This window comes from Hesperophylax consimilis, chromosome 2 (genome assembly GCF_061612785.1).
Source record: "Hesperophylax consimilis isolate HC1 chromosome 2, BYU_Hcon_1.0, whole genome shotgun sequence".
NCBI lineage: Eukaryota > Metazoa > Arthropoda > Insecta > Trichoptera > Limnephilidae > Hesperophylax > Hesperophylax consimilis.
Genome location: NC_142837.1, coordinates 44,771,638 through 44,794,310, shown reverse-complemented (window position 1 = coordinate 44,794,310; position 22,673 = coordinate 44,771,638). Strand labels below are relative to the sequence as shown.

Genomic DNA, 22,673 nt, shown 5'->3' with positions numbered 1-22,673 from the left:
GCAAATAAATAAACAAATTGTTGGTTACTGGTTGCTTTGTTATTGGTTACCCATAGATTCTACACTGGAAAACATTTATTAACTAATTTTAATACTTTTATATGACTGGACGGGGAGGCGAGTTCGCATCCTTTGGAATATGAAACTTTTAAAAACATTACCCCCTCACAGGAGGCCCTGACGAAAATGAACTAATTGACGGGGGAATGAATGTCATCTTCGGGGGCGGTCTTTAAGGAATGGAAGGAAATGATGTTCTGGGAAGTATAAAAATCAGAGGGGTGGGTAGGAATCTGGGGGTCAGTGTGTCTAGGAGTGACAGACGCATAAATCCATCCCTCCCACTGCAGTGGAAGGCGATGGATCAAGAGAGTCCGGCTGGAGAGGTGAAAGTGCAGACGCATCTGCTGCCAATACCTTGTAGTGGTACGCAACTACTTCATTCGAACGAAATTCTAGAAGTCTCGATTGTTCCAAACAAACTTCTTGGATGTTCTTTTATTTATTTGTTTGGAAAATTCTACATAGCAACCAAATTGTTCCAGAAGCTTCTTCACCTTTTAAAATGGACAGCATGAAGAAGTCAGTCAGTCATCAATCTGCCATCAGTTGACAAGGTGCTCAACGAGTGATAATCCGCGCACCTCACTTGCGCGAAGGACATTCTTCCCGGCTCTCATCATGGACTCCATCGGGACATCATCATAGCGCTTTGGCCCAGATCGCCGTTCCTGGCCAACGCTACATGGATTACAGCGCCCTGGTTCCAGCGTCTCTGACCAGCGCTTCATCCATGCACCATGACCACCACGAGGACACGTAGCATCCTCACTGGTCTACCAGCTCCCGCTCAACCGCATACAAGGTCCACCGCACCTTCGGCATTCTCGTCAGCACTGGAGTACTGATTGCCAAGATCGCCAGTGCCTGACAGTCAACGAGTCCGGTCACCAGCGCCCGGCGTCGACTCACAGACCCGCGCTTGACCAGCCATCACAGCCAGCATCCGGAGAATACAACATCAGTCCTACGCCCACTCTCATCACGGCCCTGACTCACAAAATAAACACTCTGACCTTCACAACATCTTTCATTCCGTGCCTCCTCACCAGATCTCCAAAACCTCGACAAACCTCCTAAGCCATCAAACATATCCAACCACTTGGCAGACAGGTTATCCTATGAATAGTTCCCGGGGCGGTGCAGCGGTACACATTACCCGCCCCAAGATGACTAATGTTATCAAAATATATTTTTTTCATTTTAATATTAAAATTATGTACTTAACAGAATAAAATACTACTTGCATTTCGTCGATTATCTTTAGCATAAAGTTATCTGTTCATTTCATGAGGGACTATTAATAAGTACAACTGTGTCACGAAATCAACTAAACTTCTGGGTTTTGTAAACAAATACCATGCAAAGACTTATACTGAAGATATTCAGCAGAATTTGAAGGAAACTCACCAGCGGGAATGATGACCCAGGCAAGTCCTGCCACGAACAAGTTCCCTAAAGTCCAGAAGGCGGCCATGAAACTCAACATGGACCCTCTTTTGGACTTAGGCTGGAACTCCGCAAAGTAGGACCAGATCACCGGGCCGGAGCCGCCGAGGCTAATGAAAAAAAAACATACACAATCAGCGACAGGAAAGGTTATTGCATAAAAATACCCTATAATATTAATAATACGTCCAACTCCTGTAAAATATTGGCAATATCAACAACTCTGGTCGCTATAGGCGCTAGTGTAGCATACTGAGGTTGACATTTCTTTCAATGGCGGCAAATTGAATTTATTTAGTACTTTGTGGCGGTGTTTTCCGCTCTCTAATTAATATTTTAATCAATATTGATTTAAAAAATATATAAAAATGTCCCAAAAATCAATTTCTGTGTGTGCAGTTTACGGGTGTAATAATAAATATCGTATAATATCAATTGGTTTTCACTAAAGTTTACATAAATCGAATTAATATTTATGCGCCCTTGAGGTGTTTTTGCACAAAAACGGCGCTATACAAGTCATCCAAGTATTATTATTATTTATTATTTTTGTAAATAAATTTTTGTATGAGCCAAAACAGCAGTAAGTTCGTATGTAGATTACCTATTTTTTTCGATTTCTTTAATTTATAAAGGTAAAATGAAGAATATATTTCACTTAAAATCCACTAAAATTGAATGAAAGAAAACCAAGGCGCACGACTCATGCCGCTAGGAGGCGCTAGTGAAGCATGTTACCATCAAAATGAATGGTAAATGTCAGAAGTTGGATGGGTCAGGTTATTGCAAGTCACCGTGTTTTTGTCACAGTGATTTTGTGACAATGTCTGGTTACAATTTTGATGATAGGGTGTCAAGAGGTTAACTACTTAAATTTGCACAATAATTTAAAAAAAAAAATATATATATATGTGGGAAGCATAGAATGAGGACAGTTTTTCGAGCGCGCCCATACTTCGGGGACATTTGTATAGTTTGGGGACAGGCCCAAAGTATCTGTCCCCAAACTAACACTTTGCATTATATACGCAACGCATAGATTGAAGCCAATTTTAAAATTATGCAGAAGGCATGCTTTGAGCCATACATTACTAAAATATCCATAGATGCCACTATCGTATCGTTCTCAGATTTTTGAAATTTTCTATTGTGAATTTTCGAATTAGCAAAGGCTCGGTACCTATTTACCTAATTTATGTTTGTATTCTTTTTCGCTTGCTTTTGTCGGAGAATGTCGCATTTTTAAACCCGGTGTCCGCAAATATTTTTTTTTATTTAATTGTTGGTATTATTTTTTCTCAATAGATAATAATAAAATTAACATGCTTATAATATATGCTCGTACATAATATTATGATGGTGTATTAAAAACTGTTTTTAAAATAATCTAATACAAATAATTACACATATTACGTTTGTGCAAACATTAAAAAAATACTTCAATAATTTTTAATCATATTACAGATACATGTATTTTCAAAATAAATTTATTTTCATACTTTGACAATGTGGGCTTCACCACCCGTACTAAAATTTATACTTTTTATTTTTATGTTTTTTTTCTAGTTACCTATTCAAAAGTATAAATGTACGTAAAATAATAATGAGAGGTACATACTTCATACTCTCATGTTACGTGAATAATGCAATAATAATATAACTATAAAAAAAGAATTCAGAAATCGCGGGTTCAAATTACGCCGTGCAATTTGCATAATTTCACAATATTTGTTTGTTTAAATAATACGTTAGTACCTATATGGTATATTTTTGGCAAGTTCAAGAATGGTAGATAGGTACTGTCAGTATCGCCATGTTACGTGAAAAATGCAATATTTTAAATAACTACAAAAGAGTTGTTAATTTTTTCGCCGTTGAGATTGAGATTACGATCCTTGACTACGAATTTGGAGGTCGCGGGTTCAAATTAGGGCGTGCGCAAGTAAATTTTATTTGATAAATTTCTATAATTTCACAATATTTATTAGTTTTAAATAATTCGTTCGTACCTATATGGTATATTTGCGGCAAGTTCAAGAATGGTAGATAGGTACTTTCAGTATCGCCATGTTACGTGAATGATGCAATATTTTAAATAACTACAAAATAGTTGTTCATTGTGTCGCCGTTGAGATTGAAATTACGATCCTTGACTACGAATTTGGAGGTCGCGGGTTCAAATTAGGGCGTGCGCAAGTAAATTTTATTTGATAAATTTCTATAATTTCACAATATTTATTAGTTTTAAATAATACGTTAGTACCTATACGGTATATTTTCGGCAAGTTCAAGAATGGTAGATGGGTACTTTCAGTATCGCCATGTTACGTGAAAAATGCAATATTTAAAATAACTACAAAATAGTTGTTAATTTTTTCGCCGTTGAGATTGAGATTACGATCCTTGACCACGAATTTGGAGGTCGCGGGTTCAAATTAGGGCGTGCGCAAGTAAATTTTATTTGATAAATTTCTATAATTTCACAATATTTATTAGTTTTAAATAATTCGTTCGTACCTATATGGTATATTTGCGGCAAGTTCAAGAATGGTAGATAGGTACTTTCAGTATCGCCATGTTACGTGAATGATGCAATATTTTAAATAACTACAAAATAGTTGTTCATTGTGTCGCCGTTGAGATTGAAATTACGATCCTTGACTACGAATTTGGAGGTCGCGGGTTCAAATTAGGGCGTGCGCAAGTAAATTTTATTTGATAAATTTCTATAATTTCACAATATTTATTTTGTTTAAATAATACGTTGGTACCTAAATGATATTTTTGCGGCAAGTTCAAGAATGGTAGATAGGTACTTTCAGTATCGCCATGTTACGTGAATAATGCAATATTTTAAATAAATACAAAATAGTTGTTCATTGTGTCGCCGTTGAGATTGAGATTACGATCCTTGGCTACGAATTCGGAGGTCGCGGGTTCAAATTACGGCGTGCGCAAGTAAATTTTATTTGATAAATTTGTATAATTTCACAATATTTATTTGTTTAAATAATACGTTAGTAACTATATGGTATATTTGCGGCAAGTTCAAGAATGGTAGATAGGTACTTTCAGTATCGCCATGTTACGTGAATAATGCAATATTTTAAATAACTACAAAATAGTTGTTCATTGTTTCGCCGTTGAGATTGAGATTACGATCCTTGGCTACGAATTCGGAGGTCGCGGGTTCAAATAACGGCGTGCGCAAGTAAATTTTATCTGATAAATTTGTATAATTTCACAATATTTATTTGTTTAAATAATACGTTAGTACCTTTATGGTATATTTGCGGCAAGTTCAAGAATGGTAGATAGGTACTTTCAGTATCGCCATGTTACGTGAATAATGCAATATTTTAAATAACTACAAAATAGTTGTTCATTGTTTCGCCGTTGAGATTGAGATTACGATCCTTGGCTACGAATTCGGAGGTCGCGGGTTCAAATTACGGCGTGCGCAAGTAAATTTTATTTGATAAATTTGTATAATTTCACAATACTTATTAGTTTTAAATAATTCGTTCGTACCTATGTGGTATATTTGCGGCAAGTTCAAGAATGGTAGATAGGTACTTTCAGTATCGCCATGTTACGTGAATAATGCAATATTTTAAAAACTAAAAAATAGTTGTTAATAGTATAGTGTTTGAGGTTGAGATTACGCTCCTTGGCTACGCATTTTGAGGTCGCGGATTCGAATTCCGGCGTGCGCAAGTAAATTTGATTTGAGCCTGAATTGTTGATGACTTAATGCGTTCATATGTGTTCATTCCGTGTCATGGGGAAGTATGGGAAAAGGACACGAGGTTTCCATGTCTAATGGTGGGCTCTGGCATTTTAAAATTTGTATGACCATTTTGCAACTAGAGGCGCGCGATTCGTTTCAACAGATGTGTGTATTTCATATAGTTTAGAATCAGGGTAAGGAAGGCGAGAGAAGGAGGGGAATATCGGAGTGGGGTAGGGTACGAATTATGGGGAGGGGGAAAGCGGGGAAGGTGGAAGGGTAACGCGAAAAGGAGTGACGCGGAAGGGGAACGGAGAGGGAACGGGGGTTTATGGGAAAGAACACAAAAGTTTCTATATTACATGGTGAGATCTGGCGTTTGTATAAGCATTTTACAACAGTGTGTGTATTGCATAATGTTTAGAGGCATACATGGAAGGCGGGAACGGGGAAGGCGGGGAAAGTGTAAAAGGAATTATTTATATGGCAGTCATTGTACAATAATTTTATTTAAAAAAAAATTGTTAGGTTCCAAATTTTATTAATTAAAAAATTTTGTTAGGCACGAGCTTAATGTAGATGTGTAAATAATAATGATAGATACCTATTTCTAATAATAATTATGTGACGAGAATATTGTCAAAATTGTGCCGCACAAATTATAAATCCATTTATTATTATAATTATGTCCTCTGCGTGCAAACTATATCTAAATTTTACTAAAACACAATAGCGTCATTCTCAACCGACCTTCCAGATTAGTATGGTCCTGTTTATTATCTGCCTGTATAGAATGTAAATAAATACATAATAATTGTACATTTTAACGCAATATCACGTTCGTTGGTCAAATGAATTGTACATACATATTGTCTTGTATTAGTGATCGATCAACCGGTGGATGCAATCTGCTAGCCATAAGTTGCTATAATGGTTTGCTTAATCTGTAGTTAGTAGTAAGATATTTTAGAAATACATTAGTGATATATTAAATAACATATTATAAATTTGTACAGAGCCCTTAAGGTGATTATGATTTTTCACAAAAACGGCGCTATACAAACCATCATTAGTATTATTATTATCCAACAGTTTTTTTACGCCAATACCGCACAAGATGACGTCTCCGTGGTCTAGAGGTATCGCTTTTGACTAGATATCCGGAGGTCGCGGGTTCAAATCCCGGTGTACGCAAGTAAATTTTATTTCACTAATTTGTGTTATTTCACAAATCATTGATTTAAAATAACATTTAGTATATTTGCGGCACGTTCCAGACTTGAAGATACTCTCAGTATAGCCCTGGTGAAAGACCACCATTCAGAATAGAATCGTTGCTTGAAATGGCTTTAGCCGTGTTTAGTGACCAAATCTGAATAGCCAGGTACTTTCCCACCTTCCTCTTCCACATCGCCTTCCTCTTCCCACCACCTACAGCCTCACAACATACCCCATTTTTTTTCAGAAAAATAAAATCTTCCGCACATTTTTAATTGTATTCATAGTTTGTGAAACTTTCCAAATGGATTATTAAATAAATCCAACATGAACTTGACCTCTTTAAAATCGAAAAACTTTTAATTTCATTAATTTTGTGTAAATAAATTGATTACATTTTTAGAAAACTTATTGTTCATAGATATAATAATAATAATATTTGGCTAATTTATATAGCGCCGTTTTCGTGAGAAATCACCTCAAGGGCGCTGTACAAATATATTTCTTAAGTAGTTAATACTAGAACTACCGACTTATCTCTAAGACTTATATCTAGTGACTTACGACTAAGGCCTATAACTACTATCTTAATGACATATATACGACTATGTAATAGGGCTATGTAACTAGGTACCTAGGTAACTGGGCTAAATATTGGTAGGTTACAAGATGAATTTTAATTTAATTGAAAAACTTCATAGGTAGGTGGTTAATAAGAAGTGTAAAAATTAATTCATAACAAAGTCTCAAACGATTTGCTATGAATTCACTCCGCGAACACGTGAACATGTTAACACGTATTACTGACGTGCTCCTGCCACCGCGCAGAAAAGAGACAGCTACCCAACAGTTTGTTCCATAATTTGATTGAACCCTTTCCACATATTCTCGACCGGATATATTCCAGACAGCTATCGGATTACATCGAAAAAATATATTGCTTTTAGGAAAGGGTTGTCACAACCAATGATAATTAAAATACATTTTTAATATTATTTTTAGTTAGTGGCCATATAAGATTATCGGTATTATCATTCTGTGAACCATCATTTCTATTTGTTGTATTTTAGGGAAATCAACAGGAATAAACCAGTTTTAAAATGAAAAATGTTATCCTTATCAAAACCGTAATAATTACTAGTGTTTAATTTTTTATCAAATCTTGTATTATAAAATTCTGAACAATGGCCGAGACTCGCCAGAGCTTACCAATTTAATAAAAATTCCAATTCCATCAAGATCAACCCGACAATCCAATTTATTCCATTTGCCCACATGTAGAACAAACATTAGAAAAAAAATCCCAATTCCCGGAATATGTACGCATTATAACAAAAACATTCACAGCATAGACATTTAAAAAAAAAATCTTCAAAAATGTCGAATAGAAGAAACGCGTACGATAAATTAATACGAAAGTATGAAATGTATCGGGAGCATCTTATATCCTATCATATATTCCTCTCCTTTTTCTCTAACCAAATATTAATTTTAAGATATAATAAAACTAAATCTCCAAACCAATATTAGCATTAGAAACTTTTTTGGCTTGACTGCAATTCACTTGTGTGAATACACAAGTGGATTGCAGTCGTATTGTGGGTATTTATCTCTGTATTATATATTATGTAAACTGTAAGCTGTTTGTTTCTTACAAATAAATACATATCAATTAGTTAATTACTTATCTAACTTATTTAAATATCGAATAAAATAGTTAATATTTATTCAGTTGTTAGATTTGAAGAGGTTTTAATTAAGACGTTTACACAGTAATTAACTAGGTTTGAACAGTCAGGATTCGATTGTATTCTCTTTACACTCTTTTTTCCATTAATCCGTGCAATATGCCTAATCCATATAAAGCGTCCACTTCTTTATCGTGTTCATTATAATAACTTTAGTCTTGCTTGGTGACCAGATATAAATACCTAGTCAGGAACCTTTACCGCTCCATTCCCTTCTCCTCGTACCTACAGTACCTAGTACAAGTAAATGTTCGTTTCGGGACACCGACTGGATTCTGATTTGGTAAGTACCTAGATAAACAAAATACACCAGAGATTTTTCCGAAAGGCGAAATAGCGAACCTAATTGTATTGTAAGAACTGTGGTAGGTATGCGGTCTATCTTCTTTGATCTACGAATTCGAATCAATTTACAGAATGCAACATAATTACATTCCTACCTACTTTTTACATATCTTTTCATAAATTATCATAAAGTCCAAGTAAGTAGCGACCTAGGTAGGTACCTGCCTACCGAAGTCTAAAACATCAAGATTTGATTTAACTATCGATATCAAGCAAGAAACTAAATTGTTTGTTTTGTGTATCCCTTGCCGGAAACCCTTTAGGTCTTGTGGCGTGATACATTTTAGCTCTCATTGGTTAACACTATCGCGTAGGGATATATAATAGTGCTATTCTATGGGAGTTCGATTTATATGCACCACTTAAAAATTTTCAACACTCCTGATGGAGAAAATTAATAATGTTTGTGGTAAGGTTTGGTCGAGGGGTAAGGCTCTCAACTAGCAATTCGGAGTTGCGAGTAAATTTTATTCAATTAATTTGTCATATTTCACAATCAATTCATTTGTCTTATTTCATAATCAATTCATTTAAATAATCTGTTGTGCACTTGCGGCGCATCGCATAGTGAAAGAGGCATTCTGAGTAAAACCACCGCTCACAATTGAAAAGTTGCTTTAAATAGTTTTAGCTATATTTAGTAACAAGATCTGAATAGCCAGTTATTTTTTTTAAGTTTTCTTAAGAAACTGTTTTTCACCTTCCGTACAAATTAAATTGGTGTGGCATGGAGTTATCAAAATATTGATCGATGAAAAACATGAAAAAAAAAAAAATTTCTTCCTAGTTATAATATAATAAAGCATTGTATTGGGTTTTGGACATTTTGAAGTCTGTTTCTACATTAAAAAATATATTATGTTGCCCTACGAAAAGTTGCGGTTTCGGAATTCGGTTTTGTTATCGAAATATACGAACATTCTTATCATATCTCACTGCAAATTTTTTATATATTTTTTTTAAGTGTAACATTTCGATATTTATGATATTGTGATATTTCTACGAACCATAAAAAGTGTTTTAAGGGGCGCCCACATACTTGTCTCGGCTTGGCAAGCGTCCGCAAGCTCCAACATGTTTGGCTTGGCTTGAATAGGCTTGCGATAGCTTGCCGCCGATCAGGTCCGGTTGGTATTCTGTCCACAAGGCCCGGCAAGCGTTGGTAACTTGCGCCTTGTATATGGCAATTAACCCTGAGAAGAGTACAACTCCGAGCTGTTTATAGTAAATATCGAAAAAATGAATAACTGGACAAACGATAATCATTTTTTTTTAAATTATATCAAGCAGGGTCCTATGTATGGATTTATTAATTTAAAAACATATTTAATTAATTCAAGTAAATTAGTTAATTTTTATATGAAAAGGAACAAGTCACAGAAAAATAAATAAAGTAACGGTTGAAACTGGGTCTCTCGTATATCCGGGACGAATGCATTATACCACTCTTTTTGTGTGTGAATACCGCACAAGAGTCTCAACAGCTCCAAGCCATCTGGAGCCAGTGAGACTATGGCATCCCCAATTGGGGTATGTTGTGATGCTGGAGGTAGTGGAGGAGGGGAAGATAAGTAAATGGGGAAGAGGAAGGTAGGGAAGTACCTAGCTATTTAGATCTGATCACTAAACACGGCTACAGCCATTTCAAGCAACTTTTCTGCTAGCGAGAGCACTTATTTTTAAGTTGTTTCTGACGATTTCAAATTTCAAAATTAACAATATTATCTTCAACTATTTTTTCCCATAGTTTTGGCAGCAATCTTTTTACATTATTTTCAAATTTCTTCTCAAATTATCAATAAAATTAATTTGTCTTTTTTTTGGGCAATTTCTTCGTTTAGCTTTTAAATAGAAATAGGAAAAATGACAGCTGTCACAGCTGATGTAGTTGCCTCAACGTCCGCCAAGAGCGTAGATGCCGACGTTTGGCTTGCCTACGCTTACCTAGGCTTGCGTTGCCACAAGTGTCAAGTGGCAAGTGTCTGGGCGTAGCATTCACTTTTCGTCGGGACAGTTTTTTTTCGAGCTTGTTGCCGTGAATTCAAGGTAAAATACTTTATTATTTGAGGTGATTTTTAAATTACTAAGAAAGCGGTGTAAGTGGTGTAAACAAAGTGATTTGTTTTTATTTAATTTGTTATTATTATTAGAAGTGAGTGCATATAATAAAGGCTTCGCATTTATCGTTCTCGATGGTAGTCAACGCGCATGGACTTGGCACGCGTGAATCGAATGTTACCTACAGGCTGTTTCAAAGTTCGTTCGTCGCTCAACAATATTAAAATATTTAGGTACTACTATTTCGGATTTTCTTCGCTCAACAATATTAAAATATTTAGGTACTACTATTTCGGATTTTCTTCGCTCAACAATATTAAAATATTTAGGTACTACTATTTCGGATTTTCGTCGCTCAACAATATTAAAATATTTATGTACTACTATTTCGGATTTCTTTCGGAAACTGCTTCCTTGAACCCATTATTAGAACCATTTAGCGCCCATCTTTCACAAAAACGGCGCTCTACAAATTATCCAATTATTATTATTATTTTTATTTGCCTGTGATTAATGAGGATCGTTAATTAAGCTAGTGTGTGTCGGAGTAATCGATAAATACTGAAAGCATGCCTTCCGTTCGATGTTTCCTGCTTTAATTAAGACAGTTACTATTGGCAAACTGCGTTAATTGTATCATTTTGTGGAACAATAAAAGAAATCAGTTTTAATCGAATACTAAATGTTGTTTTATTAATTTAAAACCAGGAATATTTCTGTGTCATTTATGAAAATGAGATGTAGTATATGCAGTTCTACTATAAAAGGTAAACAAAGTGTTTTTATTTTATTTAATGGTGTTACTAAGGTTAGGTAAAGAGATGCAACTCGGTAAAAAAAACTTAAGTATTTAGAAAATAAAATTGGTATAAATAGGTATTCATCAAAATTAAAAAGTAATTATGGGAATAGAGGTAAAATCTTTTTTGTTATTTGTTTTTGGGGTGTTATGCCGTTTTGAGCTAACTCATTCTTTAGCCAACGTTTCGGACAGCATTGCAGTGTCCATCATCAGGGCAGAACCAAGAATCAAGGGCAATAAATAACACATCTGCCCTGATGATGGACACTGCAATGCTGTCCGAAACGTTTGCTAAAGAAGGAGTTAGCGCAACACGGCATAACACCCCAAAAGCAAATAACAAAAATACTTTTGGCCGTGAAAATCTTAAATCATATTTGAGGTATAATCTGATTACTATAACATGACGGCCACTTTTTATAAATATTGACGTAAATAAACTAATGTGAAGTTGACAACACGCCGAAAATGTTAAATGCTAATGAGTATTGCCACGCTAAAAAAATCGTCACCAATATAATTCGTCAAATCTTCTTGTAAAAAATTTACAATCCGGCAGAATCAGTCCCCTCCCCAGAATATTTATGAGTAGGGCCGTAGATATATTTATTTTCAAATGTATTGACTTAATATTTAATATACGTAATAAGTATGCAAGGACATTTTAAGAAATAAAGGAAGTGAGAAATTAACTTTATATCTCCTAATGGAGAATAGGGAATTCTCGTGCATTTTGTAAATAATTTATTTCAATAAAGATAATTATTTTATTATGTGCCTTTTTTTTCTTTTTTTTTAAATGCATTTTCAATTTTTTGTAGTTGTTTTAAAAATTGCGTGCTATTTCGGCTCTGAAAACGGTCATGCGCCTTCTGACCGCTACGTCACAAGTGCTACGTCACACCTTTGCCGCCGCTGCCGCCATCGGTTTGCAGGATCTACTCGGGCCGGTCAACAGTGACGTCATCGTTCGCCCTTGAACGCTTGATCAATCACCGGGCGTTTTTAGCGGCATTGAAATATTTCGTTCGCGCCTGTTTTTTTTTTTTTTTTTTTTATTTTTTTTAATATTTTTATTTATTTTATAAAATACAGTATAATGTTTAAATTTACATAGTAAGAACATATTTCAATAAAAATTAACATGTTTACCTTTACAAGAGTCTAAAACTCGTGTGTAAAGGGAAAATAATAAAAACTTAACATACATATGTAAATAGAAGAAAAAAAGAATCATAAAAACATATAAAGTGAAGAAATTTTAGTTTTTTTATATAATAATTTATAAAATAATTTAGTGAGATATCATCGTCATTCTAATTCGTTAAATTATTTATTGTAGTGAAGTTAATTTTATTTTTAAATTTATTAAAATCCGGTTCTAATCTCATCTCAGTCGTTAATTTATTAAACCATACCACTCCAGTGTACGTGTAATAGTGTTGTGCAAAACTGGTATGCATTAATGGAGTCCATAAGCGACCCATTGTATTTTGCCTATTGCTCTCGACACGAACCATGGCATGGTGTGACTTCTTATACAGATCTTTGTGGATTTGAAGTAGCGTATTTTTCGTATATGTATTTTTTAGTGATGGGACTTGAAAATCTTGGAAAAGTTGTAAGGTTGGGTAGTCTGGTGGTTTTTTTTATTAAAATTTTTATTAACAGCCTTTGAGTGATTTCCAGCGGTAAAAGTGATGATTTGTAAGCTCCCCCCCACGCAACGATACCGATTTTTAAAGTCATTATAACTTTAATAAATGATTTTTGAAAATTATAAAAACTATGTATTCTTGTGTCTGAAGTGTTTCTACATATGAATAATTTATAATAAGTGATTTTTTGGTGTGAAGAGAATTCCCTATTGTGATAAAAAATATTCATCTAAATGTTACAGATTTAAAATTTAATGTGTTTTTGTTGCTGTAGGTAAATGCTTATTTTTTTTCTGAATGTTTAGTCGAATTACACATTTTTTGTCGAAATCATAAAAATATATATTTTCAATTCATAAACGTTTCCACTTCTTTAGTAAATCCTTTTTTGGTTTGCGAAGGATTACCACGCACAAGTTTCATCATGAAAAAGATTTACGGCAAAAAAATTACTTTGCGAACTCCATATATTATACTTTTGCATCAAATATGCACTCACTCATTCAAGGCTTCAGCCAATAGTGTTATACGAAAAAACTCACACAATCACAGACCAAGTTTTACTCCCCACACGATGCAATCTCTGAGAACAGGAATTGCGTAGAAAATTAGTGCGAGAAGCAACTACATTAAATGGAGCATGGGGTCTAGTATTGTATTTATTGGGTACGTACTAGGTCAGGGCTGCCTGACCAGATCTGAATAGCCAGGTAATTTCCTCTTCCCCATATCCTTCCCCTCCCCACTACCTTCAGCCGCAGAACATAACCCAATTGTGAACGCCATAGCCTCACTAGCTCCAGATGGCTGGAAGTTGAGACTCTTGTGCGGCATTCAAATATCAACTGAAAACAATACAAATAACTCCTCGATTAATATATTTTTTTATGTGAATACATCACAAGAGTCCCGAGTGCTCCCAACCGCCTGGAGCCAGTGAGACTATGGCATCCCAAATAATTGGGGTATGTTTTTATATACATATATGTGACACCTCACAAGAGCGTCCCTGCCTGTGCAGTGTACCGACAGGGGAACTATGTCACCACCCGGTTGGGCGGCGTTGTGAGGCGGATTAAGGTAGGGGCTGTAGGAAGGGATTTATTAATGCGGGCCTTGAAGAGGCTCGGATTATAGGAGGGAGGAAAAACAGATGCCGGTAGCTCGAAATTGCTCGTTGATAAGCTAAAAGTATTGGAGAGAGGAAGGAGATGTGGAAGAGAAAGGTGGGGAAGTACCTGGTCACCAAACACGGCTAAAGCCATTTCAATCAAATTTTCAATTCTGAATGATGGTATTACACCAGGGCAATACTGAGAGTACCCTCCAATCTGGAACGTATCGCAAATATACCTTACATTATTTTTAAAGATAAATTGTGAAATAATACAATGTCATATCTGCTTTGTTTCTATTATCTATGGGTAAAACCATGTAGGTGCCTACCTAACACAAAAGTTAAAATGTGTAACGGAATAAGGAAGATAGGCCATTAATCGTTGTTAGTTTGTGTGTAGTGTCGCCAACATCATATAACCTAACAATGCCCTGCATCTACACTCCTACATAGTCACCAAACGTACAACCCGTGCAGTATGGTCTAAGCTCGATGACAGTTGGCAAGCTTCCATGCCATATCTGCTTTGTTTCTATTATCTATGGGTAAAGCCATGTAGGCACCTACCTAACACATAAGTTAAAATGTGTAACGGAACAGGGAAGATAGGCCATTAATCGTTGATAGTTTGTGTGTAGTGTCGCCAAAATCATATAACCTAACAATGCCCTGCATCTACACTCCTACATAGTCACCAAACGTACAACCCGTGCAGTATGGTCTAAGCTCGATGACAGTTGGCAAGCTTCCATGCCATATCTGCTTTGTTTCTATTATCTATGGGTAAAGCCATGTAGGCACCTACCTAACACATAAGTTAAAATGTGTAACGGAACAGGGAAGATAGGCCATTAATCGTTGATAGTTTGTGTGTAGTGTCGCCAAAATCATATAACCTAACAATGCCCTGCATCTACACTCCTACATAGTCACCAAACGTACAACCCGTGCAGTATGGTCTAAGCTCGATGACAGTTGGCAAGCTTCCATGCCATATCTGCTTTGTTTCTATTATCTATGGGTAAAGCCATGTAGGCACCTACCTAACACATAAGTTAAAATGTGTAACGGAACAGGGAAGATAGGCCATTAATCGTTGATAGTTTGTGTGTAGTGTCGCCAAAATCATATAACCTAACAATGCCCTGCATCTACACTCCTACATAGTCACCAAACGTACAACCCGTGCAGTATGGTCTAAGCTCGATGACAGTTGGCAAGCTTCCATGCCATATCTGCTTTGTTTCTATTATCTATGGGTAAAGCCATGTAGGCACCTACCTAACACATAAGTTAAAATGTGTAACGGAACAGGGAAGATAGGCCATTAATCGTTGATAGTTTGTGTGTAGTGTCGCCAAAATCATATAACCTAACAATGCCCTGCATCTACACTCCTACATAGTCACCAAACGTACAACCCGTGCAGTATGGTCTAAGCTCGATGACAGTTGGCAAGCTTCCATGCCATATCTGCTTTGTTTCTATTATCTATGGGTAAAGCCATGTAGGCACCTACCTAACACATAAGTTAAAATGTGTAACGGAACAGGGAAGATAGGCCATTAATCGTTGATAGTTTGTGTGTAGTGTCGCCAAAATCATATAACCTAACAATGCCCTGCATCTACACTCCTACATAGTCACCAAACGTACAACCCGTGCAGTATGGTCTAAGCTCGATGACAGTTGGCACGCTTCCATGCCATATCCGCTTTGTTTCTATTATCTATGGGTAAAAGTTTGTTGGTACCTATAAAAAAGCTAAAATTAACAATAAGTATTAAAAATGTTTTTTTTCGATATGGATGAAATTTTTCACTCTTACCTTTCGAAAAACTCAACGAAAAAGTTTCATAATGGATTTGACTTGAAGACGAAACATTACTTTATCATAATGTACCAAATTCACAGCGCGTAAATATCTACATATTTGATATTATTATTTGTGCCATCTGGCGTAAAAAATATTAATAATTACACATTATTCCAATGGAAGTTTCCTACTTACCATAGGTCCAAAGTATGCTTTATGTACACGAAACACCTCTCTGTGAAAAGCATTATTTGAGACCACGACGGGAAATTATATATAACGCATACATTGAGGACTGTCTTCAAACTATCGTCTGTACAGAATAAAAATATGTCTTCAAAGTATGCTCTAGATGTATGTATCGATATATATTTTAAACGGTACATCATAGACGTATATAGCTGTGAGGGGGTAGTTTTAAAGGGTTGATTAAACAAAATGGCATTAAAAAAAAAGTGTATATAATGTGGCTCAAAGTATGCTTTATACAAATATATATATATATATATATATATATATATATATATATATATATATATATATAAATATAAAATGGTCGGTGAAGCATTGGATGTATACAATCATGTGAATTACATGTCACGCGCAATGTTTTGACAAGTTTATTGGCTAAAACTAAGCATTTAGGTCAAATAACGTCGAATTACCTAAATAGCAATCATATTATCAATAAATTATTCTAATTTGACGGTCTCTGAAGAACTAGGTAAAATCTACAAAATTATGCAGAATGCATTAGACACTGCCACCGCTTTGTTTAGCGAGTGCGCAGGAATTTTTGTTATTTGTTTACACAATAATTTATTCATCAGAAGACGATAAAAATAATATTTGACAGTTAACAGATCATAAGATAACTGGTTTCTTGAAATATAATAAAGTGCTATTGATTCATGAGTCACAGGTAAAAGTTTTCATAGCACTTTTTTGTGCTAATATTTAATGGTATCGTAATAAACTATGCTAATATATGATCGAAATTAAATAAAATATATTTAAGCGTAAGTAACGATAAGTTAACCTAAAAATAGGCAATGTTGTTCAGTTTGGAATCTAAACGTTAGAATCTGTCGATATCTTGTATCGCGTATAAGTGCAGTTAATTACATAACACAAGTATTAATAAACAGGGCGCTTTTCACTTATACATTTTGGGGACCCTGATTAGCCCAGGCCGTTCGATGGCTAGACCATATTTATATCCGTCTTGCTGTATCATGTCTACGGGGTTAGTTAGTATGTGAGTGTTTAGGTAATGTTAAAATTCAATTCAATTTATTATTTTAAAACATTACAAATTCATCATTTTAATGCTTTTTTAAAACACACATGAATATTAAGAGTGGCTACACTAACGATACTAATAAAGCTTGCTATAAAGGCAGTTTTAATGCTTAATATGTCGATATATTCACATCTACCGACATGACCATTGGCAAGTGAGTCCTGCAGCCTGGGTTGAGTTAGGTTAGGACCAATCTAAATTAAGTTAGGTTAGGTAGGGTTGTATGTTGTTTGGTACTTACGCAGCCCCGTTGAGAAAGCGGAAGAACATGAAGAGCGCATAGTTCTGGGAGAAGGATGACGCCACGATGCAAAGCGCGTTCATGATGGAGATTGCGATCAGCACGCGCTTGCGGCCCAACGAGTCTGCCACTGAGCCCCAACAGTAGGCGCCCACCATCATGCCGATGAAGATGATGGAGTTCAGCCATCCCTGGGGAACAAAGAGTGCACAAATGGTCATTAGTCATTCCCATTAGACGCGATACACTAATAACCTGTCACTAGTCTAGTACAGTAGTTACGCGGAACTTGTAGAAATTTTAAACAGGTTCGAAAGTTTATCTTGGCAACTGCCAATACGGGTGTTCCACAAGGTAGTATTCTTGATCCTCTCTTGTTCCTTATTTAAATGAAGTTCACTAATCCCTGGGAACAGCACATAGTCGCATTAGATGCGACATCAATATACTAAGACGTGGTGTGAGGTATTACGTTCAGTAGGTAATTATGAGAAATCTGATAAAATATAAAAAAGGTATAAAAATACCATGGCATGAACTAAAAATATTTTTTACTTCAACAACAATGTTAATACCAATCCCAATTTGTTTGTAAACTCTTTCACCATGCGTGCACAGCTTAGGTGACCGATATGCAGAAGTGTCAGATATTTTTGTTAGCACAAAAATAACTTATAAAGAAGGATTTATTCTTAAAACAGTTATTACTTTTGATTTTTTTTCTACGGTCTCATTGTAAATTTTAGTTCATTTGAACCATATTAGTATATTTAAATAGTAAACGTAATTGTTTTTTTTCCGTAGTTTTAAAGGTCTTGTACCATTAATAAATAAATATCGTAGTAACTGTCAATACGGGTGTGCCACAAGGAAGCATTATTTGCCCTCTCTTATTTCTTATTTATGTGAACGTAAACGAACTTATGACAATATGTCACATCTGAAAGTAGATAATATTGTTTGAAGCCTAGGATAATGATGTCCCTTTTGCTATTAGCGAGGTATATTAATCTAGTTTGATACTTCAGTGTCTTCTAACATGGATGTTAATGTAATGTATAATGTATTAGCAGGACTTACTTTGGTGTGTGTGTTAAGGTTGAGATCGCACTGCGCCGACGGGAGGATGAAGGACATCGAGATGACGTCCATCTCCTCCGAGGTGCTCACGAGACCACATACTCCTAGCAGGAGGTAGTGGAATTTGCCATAACCTGAAACACATTACAAACAAGCCTATTATTACAGTCGGCGTGTTGAGATTTATTTTGAACATTATCATCTTCTATGTACGCAGATATACCTACTATTAATATGAAGAGGCATTTGAGAACTTACCGGCTAATTCTATCGCCTTTTCGAAATCAGCTTTTTCGCTGTGTCCTCCCTTTTCAGGATCTTTGATCGGCTCCTTGAGCGTTGAAACAACGCCTGAAAATAACACAATACATCAATTAATAAATAAAATTTAATAATCTGAAAAAACTAAAAATGGAGAAAGGAGAAATTAAGCACATTTAAAAAAATAAAGTGTTGTCAGTTTCAGTAGCGATAAATCGGCGTATATTTGGAAAATTTGAAGTAGTTATATCAACAGAAGCCGGGTGTAAAGTAGAATTTGCCTGCCAGTAGGAGATCAATTATATTTGGATGATTTGTATTTTACGAAAAATAATCTCACGGGCGATTCATCATGTAAAGCATTGTAAGCACCTTGGCGACTTGGCAGTTCGGCGCCCGGTGCTTACTGCTCCAGTTGCGCCCGCATACGGCCGGCCCTGCCCCAAGGGACCGATTTATTTAAAATTTATTTTAAAAATTCCATCTTCGGAATAAATTTTCGAAAATGAAAACTTAAATCAAAAATGTAACTCCACTAAATCAATTCCAAATGTAGTGTACGTAGATTAGTCCACGAGTTTCCAAACACCGCGTATATTGTAAGGCCTACCTGGTAAGTAATTAAACAGTCACTTGTTTCGAGAAAGATAGCAAGACGCCATTTAAAATAACTTTTATTTTAATGAAGTATGTTAATAAATAATAATTTACAGGTTTTAAAATCATCGATAACTAAAGAAGCATGTACACGGTGAAAAATCGATTTAGGACCTCACGACAAATTAACAGGCATTATTAATAAAACATCAATCTAAGAATGTTTTATCGATTTGCTTTGATAATATATCATAACGGTGCAAATAATTTTCGTTTTAATGCAAAAATATTTGGATTTTCATGAACACGTGTTCCGAGGTCATGATAATATATTCGTTATTTACTAAAAAAATATCAGGAAACCTGTTAATTTATTCGTAATGCCTGCAATCGCGTTTTTAACCGGAATTACCAATAATTTGAAGAGATTCCTAATAATTTTGAAATTGTAATTTTTCTCAGTGTAATTAATGTAAAAATGTTATCCATAATTATTTAATTAATTTAAAAAAAATCAATATTTACTCTCCGACAGTTTTATTGGTACCGTATTCAAGGAAATAGTTGAGGTGAAAATATATTTGACAACTGGGATATCCAGTGCAAACTAAATGAAACAACTTTCTATTTCATATAATGTATTATATTTGCCGTTTCTAATAATATATTCTAATCCCAAGTAATCATAATAATTTAATTATTCTTCTTCTTTCATATGGTGGGGGGGTCAGTGGGAAGCATCTAGGTTAGTGAGCCAGTCTGGGGCCTTAGGCGTCGCCCTGTGGACCTCATCGATCCCGCTGGAGAGTGAATACAGCGGGCAATCATTCACCGCATCGCATTACCTTTGTATCATATGGGCACAGCGGCTGTGCATGGGGGGACCTTATCCTATTGATGGTGGACTACGGATTACGAGGCTATCTCTTATTGGGGTCGTGCACGAGGTGGGCATTTTCGGCGTCGGCCGAAAACACTTGCGGCAGCTTTCTTTCTTAGCAACTCACAGACGAATACTAAACTCTGTGTTTAATTGCTGAGGGAACATAATTTAACTATCAAACGTTTTTATTAGGTGAACAAAGACTTTTTAAGAAAATATTTTTTGATTGGACGAAAAAAACGGTCTAAATATTTTTAACGATATAATAAACCCTGTCCAAAAAAGTTTTTGATAAACTTGCCGAATTCACGCAAGGCGAAGCTTAATGCCAAATCACTATTTTGATTCATCTTTATAACGAATAGGTGTACCTACATTATGAATACCAAAAATATGCTTTAGATAAATTGAAGGTTTTCCTGTCGTTTCGCTTGAGTAGAATACAAATAAAATAAATAAAATATAAAATATATTTTTCAATAGAAATGTATGAACGCATAAAGGAAAACTTTAAAAAAATACAGTATTACAGCTAAGATTATCTGTGACAGTTCACTTGATTAACTTTTTTGCTTTCTCATAAAATTATTTACAAAATAAATAATAATCAGTTTTGTGCTTGAAATCGAACGTTTCTAGACTCCGTTTGTCAAGCGATTTTAATGCCTATTACCTACAATTAAGGTATACCAAGAATATACACATTTTTGGTTTGTAGCTTCCTCTACGCAATATATTTTCAAATTGCTATTGGCTCCAACTTAATACTACAAAACACAACTATTTATGCCGGGGAGAAGGTAAAAGATGTATTAAAGTTCCATTTTTTCTCAATCAAAGTTAAGTTTGAAGGTTAGAAAATACGCATAAATTATTAAAATAACCCAAACTAACAATATAAAAACCTATTTTGTGCATGTGTACTTAATCCCCCGAATTAAATAGTTGAAATCGAGTGTTGTTTATCGAGTCTTTGCATGAAACGGAATTCGAAAAATTTACCAGATTTCAGTAAATTCAATACGAAGTCACGAAGATCGAAAATTGTTTTAAACATTATGTACTTATTTATATTGTATTAAAACTAATGTTTGGAATTTGGATACATTGATCATATATCTAGGCTATTTATTGGTGTCTTGTGCATATTGCCTTTGAAGACATTCAAATTTTAAAATTGAAAGTCTCATTTAGCAAACTATCATGACAAGGATATGACAGGCAAAGTATTGATAATAATTGTATTTATTTATATATTATATAGAGTCGCACATGCGGTGGCAGATATTCTAAGCATCGCATCGAAATGGCTTTAGCCGTATGTGGTGACCATGTGTGAATAGCCTGGTACTTCCCCACCTTTCTCTTCCCCATTTCCTTCCCGTCCCTTTTACGAAATAGCCCAAACTCTTTTCATCACGGCTAAATACAATTTATTTATTATAGAACATAATTATATCGAAAAAGTCAAATTTCAACATAGATTTCAAAAAGTATTTTTTTTAAATATCAACTTTACACAGGAGGCTCCAAGGAAAATAAATTCCTCAGGTCCTATGTTATCTTTGAGTATGCTGTACGCAGGCCACGGAGGGTCTTTTTAAGAAGATGAGGACGTGAAAATGAGTCTAGAAGAAACCCACGTTGTAGAATGAAGGAAACACGAAATTTTTTCCACAGCCGAATAGCTCAAGAACGAGTCGTAGAAACGAACCGTTCTCGTGAGATAAATAATTTCAACCTATGCTTATGCATGCATGCACACATACACAACTAGAAAAAAGAGTTATGTATATGATCCAATCCTGCATAATAGCATGTCTTATTTTTTTTTTTCTTTTTTTTTTCGTTTTTCTGTTTTCTATTTTAAATTATATTTTCTATTTCCTTTTGAAATTTTGTACTGTAATCCTTCCTATTTTCAACACGTTTATATATTTAGTTCATATGTTCGCACTAGACCTCACATAACTATATTCCATTGGTCACCACGAAACAGGCAGTCGCCTAGTGTGGTGATTTAATGTATCGAATATAAATAAATGTTTTAAGGTATTATCATGTATTTTATAAATAAAAATAGGCATAAACGTTAATTGTGTTTCTCGTCCATGCACCGGTGTCGAAGAGATAAATGATACTAGTTAGGAATGTTAGGATCGTAATCTATTTGTTAGTTTTTTGTAAATATAATAAAATTAAACGTACCCGAGAGATCGACGTCTTTGGATCCGTTCTCTCTTCTATCGTCCTTCTTTACATCACAATCTGAAAATAAATAAACAAAGAACGTTTATAATGGTCTAA

At 35.0% G+C, this 22,673-nt stretch overlaps 1 protein-coding gene across 3 annotated transcripts in view; it reads right to left on the bottom strand.

Moving 5' to 3' along the window:
• The window catches only part of LOC149426047 (synaptic vesicle glycoprotein 2B-like), a 159,697-nt gene that overhangs the window by 6,706 nt on the left and 130,318 nt on the right, over positions 1-22,673 (bottom strand). For all 3 annotated transcript variants that reach the window (XM_089643287.1, XM_089643274.1, XM_089643280.1), the window contains exons 3-7: positions 22,575-22,634; positions 18,884-18,976; positions 18,626-18,759; positions 17,546-17,736; positions 1,471-1,619 (exon numbers count right to left, since the gene is read on the bottom strand). In XM_089643287.1, coding sequence (XP_089499413.1) covers positions 1,471-1,619; positions 17,546-17,736; positions 18,626-18,759; positions 18,884-18,976; positions 22,575-22,634 — 627 coding nt within the window. The remainder of the gene's footprint in view (positions 1-1,470; positions 1,620-17,545; positions 17,737-18,625; positions 18,760-18,883; positions 18,977-22,574; positions 22,635-22,673) is intronic.